We start from the raw sequence: 5,630 nt of genomic DNA on the forward strand, positions 1-5,630 counted from the left end.
TCATTGATCATCTAACCAACAGATTCCAGATTTGCAACGTAGCTGCTTTCTGGCATCCTCAAACAAAGACATAATGCTTACATCTGGTGCAGTCATTTTGCTTTTTGCCAACCAGTGGGTGTGCCTGACCACCTGTACCCCAATGTTTTACCGACTTCAAAGAAGTGTTACCTAACACGCGAGTGGTCTATACACAGTACAGTTTAGATTAGGGTTGGGTTGAGGTTTAGTGTTTATATTTATAATACACATGGAAGTATAGAGCTAGGACAATTTTTTGCCCCGGACAAAAAATTTTGTGACAGTACCACTCCTCTACTACAGTTAGTATTGTAATTACTGACCGTGTTTTGACTAAATTTGGTCATTTTACAGTAATGTCCTAACCAATTTCTATCTCTCTCTCTTTTGCTTATGTAGGAGGTAGACTAGAAGTATTTTGCAAGTACTTTTAGCTTAGTTTTAGTAATTACATTACCTTATACAGTACATCATAACCTTCTTACCTTTTGAATTGTTGTAACAATATTCAGGTACAGTGACTAGAGGTAGCTCCAGTATATCAGGATAGACTACAATAGCTACAAGAACAAGAGGAAGTGTACAGGCCGAGAGAACAGCAAAATTGATATTAGAGAATCTTTGAGCGAGCCCCACCTTTAATGAGTGTGGCCTGCTGAAATGGGCGTGTCACACTGCTAATTAATTTACTTCATGGTATTTATGTATAATTTCTGATGCTAGCTAGTGTCTTTCTACACAATGAATGGATTGTAGGAACTGGTACTATTAAAAATTATGTATAAAAAATATAAAATATATAAACGGCCATATAAAAGAGTTGTACAATACATTATTATTAGTTAGGATGGTTGAGTACAGTCAGTACATGGTCCATTACAATAATTAATAATTAATCCACTTTTAATGAATGAATCCTAACAGTGAGAATAAGAGAGAGAGAAGTGATATAATGTTATTAATAAACTAATAAACTTACAAATTGTTGTTGAGCTAGTTTAGTTCTTCTTGGTATCTCATGAGTATCAGTACTAGCATCAGGAGGGACATTACCCTGTGGGTACATTAACAGGAGGAACATAAGAACAATACAACAATAAGGACAATGACAATGTAATACCGTAACATATCATGTGTATGTAGTAGGCAAAGTTTTCATTCAATTCAAGATAATAATTATTATCAAATTTTAGGTCAAAATTGTTGCCCACTATGAGGTTAAATGAGAAATTGTTAAAAATTTTGAGGTGAAATTTACCCAAATATGCCCCGGCCCCCTGCCTTCCAAGATGTCCATTAGTATAGCCCCTGCAGTATATTCTCATTAATGAATACTTACAGCTGGGTCCATTAGTATAGCCCCTGCAGTATATTCTCATTAATGAATACTTACAGCTGGGTCCATTAGTATAGCCCCTGCAGTATATTCTCATTAATGAATACTTACAGCTGGGTCCATTAGTATAGCCCCCTGCAGTATATTCTCATTAATGAATACTTACAGCTGGGTCCATTAGTATAGCCCCTGCAGTATATTCTCATTAATGAATACTTACAGCTGGGTCCATTAGTATAGCCCCTGCAGTATATTCTCATTAATGAATACTTACAGCTGGGTCCATTAGTATAGCCCCTGCAGTATATTCTCATTAATGAATACTTACAGCTGGGTCCATTAGTATAGCCCCTGCAGTATATTCTCATTAATGAATACTTACAGCTGGGTCCATTAGTATAGCCCCTGCAGTATATTCTCATTAATGAATACTTACAGCTGGGTCCATTAGTATAGCCCCCTGCAGTATATTCTCATTAATGAATACTTACAGCTGGGTCCATTAGTATAGCCCCTGCAGTATATTCTCATTAATGAATACTTACAGCTGGGTCCATTAGTATAGCCCCTGCAGTATATTCTCATTAATGAATACTTACAGCTGGGTCCATTAGTATAGCCCCTGCAGTATATTCTCATTAATGAATACTTACAGCTGGGTCCATTAGTATAGCCCCTGCAGTATATTCTCATTAATGAATACTTACAGCTGGGTCCATTAGTATAGCCCCTGCAGTATATTCTCATTAATGAATACTTACAGCTGGGTCCATTAGTATAGCCCCCTGCAGTATATTCTCATTAATAAATACTTACAGCTGGGTCCATTAGTATAGCCCCCTGCAGTATATTCTCATTAATGAATACTTACAGCTGGGTCCATTAGTATAGCCCCTGCAGTATATTCTCATTAATGAATACTTACAGCTGGGTCCATTAGTATAGCCCCCTGCAGTATATTCTCATTAATGAATACTTACAGCTGGGTCCATTAGTATAGCCCCTGCAGTATATTCTCATTAATGAATACTTACAGCTGGGTCCATTAGTATAGCCCCTGCAGTATATTCTCATTAATGAGTACTTACAGCTGGGTCCATTAGTATAGCCCCTGCAGTATATTCTCATTAATGAATACTTACAGCTGGGTCCATTAGTATAGCCCCTGCAGTATATTCTCATTAATAAATACTTACAGCTGGGTCCATTAGTATAGCCCCTGCAGTATATTCTCATTAATGAATACTTACAGCTGGGTCCATTAGTATAGCCCCTGCAGTATATTCTCATTAATGAGTACTTACAGCTGGGTCCATTAGTATAGCCCCTGCAGTATATTCTCATTAATGAGTACTTACAGCTGGGTCCATTAGTATAGCCCCCTGCAGTATATTCTCATTAATGAATACTTACAGCTGGGTCCATTAGTATAGCCCCTGCAGTATATTCTCATTAATGAGTACTTACAGCTGGGTCCATTAGTATAGCCCCTGCAGTATATTCTCATTAATGAGTACTTACAGCTGGGTCCATTAGTATAGCCCCTGCAGTATATTCTCATTAATGAATACTTACAGCTGGGTCCATTAGTATAGCCCCCTGCAGTATATTCTCATTAATAAATACTTACAGCTGGTTCTGGAGGAGCTCCACAATCAAACCCAATGGCTCCAGAAGTTCTCATTATACTTTCATTAATTAACTTAAATCCAAATAAATTCTCCTCCAGTACCACATTACTGGTCGGGTCAGGTTTATACTGTTCCTTTACATTATCAGCAAACATGAGGGCACCAGTGGATCTGGATACTGTATAGAGCCCCTGCAGTAACAAGGAATAGGAACTGGAAGATGGAGATTACACTGTACATGAATATGTATCAGGAAATGATATAATGGAGGACTCTCTCCTTTTCATTTTTGATGAAATTTAGCCAAAAAACCATGTACTATACCACAGGGACTTTTACTTGGTTTTTGAGTAACTTTACTTAATAAAACCAGTCGTACAGTAACAAGGGGTGAGTGTGAATTTGATGTGTAATAGTTTACCAAAATATTAACTTGAGCATCACCAAGAGCATATTGATATAATATCTACAGCAATTAATAATAATAATAATACTAATAACAATAACAACATCAACAACAACAACAACAACAACAACAACAACAACAACAACAATAATAATAATAATAACAACAACAGTAGTACCTGGTGTTCAGTGGTGTTATGTAGTGTATTGTTGGTAACATGACTCATGAAACCATTGGGACCACCTCTGGAAATAAATAAATAAATAAAATAAATAAATAAAATACTATTCTATACCTGGCCCATATCATGTTGATCATACTCATCATTATTATAAAGTCAACAGGATCAGGATACAACCCACGAATGAACACAAAATTACTAAAAGAAAGAGACACAATCAGTGACCATACATTACACTGTACCCATTATACAGTACAGTATACACTACACTGTACCCATTATACAGTACAGTATGCACTACACTGTACCCATTATACAGTACAGTATACACTACACTGTACCCATTATACAGTACAGTATACACTACACTGTACCCATTATACAGTACAGTATACACTACACTGTACCCATTATACAGTACAGTATACACTACACTGTACCCATTATACAGTACAGTATACACTACACTGTACCCATTATACAGTACAGTATACACTACACTGTACCCATTATACAGTACAGTATACACTACACTGTACCCATTATACAGTACAGTATACACTACACTGTACCCATTATACAGTACAGTATACACTACACTGTACCCATTATACAGTACTGGTATTATTGTGTGTGTATCAGTACTTGGTGAAGTCAATACTTCTTGGTAATATTAGACCAAATGAACCGCCAGCCACACCCAAAACACCTAATTAATAATAATAATAATGATAGTAATTAATAAAAGTACATGTGAGTTTTGTTAATAAAGCATGGTCTTAGTAGATGAATATGCAAAGGATAAAATAAATTAACTAATCCATATATTATTATTTAAAATGGTTGTAACTTGAAAAATTGAAGTCGGAATCAGCTCAAACTTTCTACACAGCATAAGTACATCAATATGTATCAGAAAATGTAATAAAAATTTTGTGTAATTTTGGAGCCATTTTTTAGAAAAAACCATGGACTATAGCCTTGGGTAATTTTCAGATTTTTGCCGTTTTCTTAAAATGGCCACAGCTTAAAAAATTGAAGTCGGAATCAGCTCAAACTTGCTACACAGCATAAGGGCATCAATATGTATCAGAAAATGTAATAAAAATTTGGGGTGATTTCGGAGCCATTTTTTAGAAAAAACCATGGGCTATAATAGCCTTGGGTATTTTTCAGATTTTTGCCATTTTTAAAAATGGCTGTAACTTGAAAAATTGAAGTCGGAATCAGCTCAAACTTGCTACACAGCATAAGGGCATCAATATGTATCAGAAAATGTAATAAAAATTTGGGGTGATTTCGGAGCCATTTTTTAGAAAAAACCATGGGCTATAGCCTTGGGTATTTTTCAGATTTTGCCATTTTCTTAAAATGGCCGCAACTTGAAAAATTGAAGTCGGAATCAGCTCAAACTTGCTACACAGCATAAGGGCATCAATATGTATCAGAAAATGTAATAAAAATTTGGGGTGATTTTGGAGCCATTTTTTAGAAAAAACCATGGGCTATAATAGCCTTGGGTATTTTTTAGATTTTTGCCATTTTTTAAAATGGCTGTAACTTGAAAAATTGAAGTCGGAATCAGCTCAAACTTGCTACACAGCATAATGGCATCAATATGTATCATAGTAAGTAGTTAATAATTGTTACCTCTCTCCACATCATTAGTCAATGCCATGTAGACCACACCCATTATTCCGCCCAGTGACAGCCCATAATAATGAACCCTCCTCTGGTCAATGACCTTCCTACCATTAACCAGCAGGAGTGGGTGGGAGGAGTAGGCCCCTTTCATTAACCTCATTAACACTAGCTCATTAACCACACCCTGTCCCAGCCTATCAGGAAGGACCCTAAAGTTAGATATGTCCTGCAGTATCAGCTCCAGGACTATACTGGGTATGTCGTAATTAGCTAGTCCCCACAGAGTACAGGAGAATAGGATGTACCCATTGGTATTGGCCTGTTTCTGTAGGTAGTGTTGTTCTACTTCTGTCTGGAGGGAGAGAGAGAGAGAGAGAGAGAGAGAGAGAGAGAGAGAGAGAGAGAGAGAGA

General features: G+C 36.5%; 1 protein-coding gene across 1 annotated transcript in view; it reads right to left on the reverse strand.

The window, feature by feature from the left end:
* Positions 1-832: 832 nt before the first annotated feature.
* The window catches only part of LOC105314877 (uncharacterized), a 13,390-nt gene continuing 8,592 nt past the window's right edge, over positions 833-5,630 (reverse strand). Inside the window, exons 9-16 of the mRNA XM_020004132.1 lie at positions 5,226-5,571; positions 4,221-4,284; positions 3,690-3,773; positions 3,573-3,639; positions 3,410-3,454; positions 2,988-3,179; positions 1,001-1,075; positions 833-938 (exon numbers count right to left, since the gene is read on the reverse strand). Of these exons, the coding sequence (XP_019859691.1) occupies positions 864-938; positions 1,001-1,075; positions 2,988-3,179; positions 3,410-3,454; positions 3,573-3,639; positions 3,690-3,773; positions 4,221-4,284; positions 5,226-5,571 (948 nt within the window). The 3' untranslated portion in view covers positions 833-863. The remainder of the gene's footprint in view (positions 939-1,000; positions 1,076-2,987; positions 3,180-3,409; positions 3,455-3,572; positions 3,640-3,689; positions 3,774-4,220; positions 4,285-5,225; positions 5,572-5,630) is intronic.

This window comes from Amphimedon queenslandica, unplaced genomic scaffold (genome assembly GCF_000090795.2).
Source record: "Amphimedon queenslandica unplaced genomic scaffold, v1.1 AMPQUscaffold_12389, whole genome shotgun sequence".
Lineage (NCBI taxonomy): Eukaryota > Metazoa > Porifera > Demospongiae > Haplosclerida > Niphatidae > Amphimedon > Amphimedon queenslandica.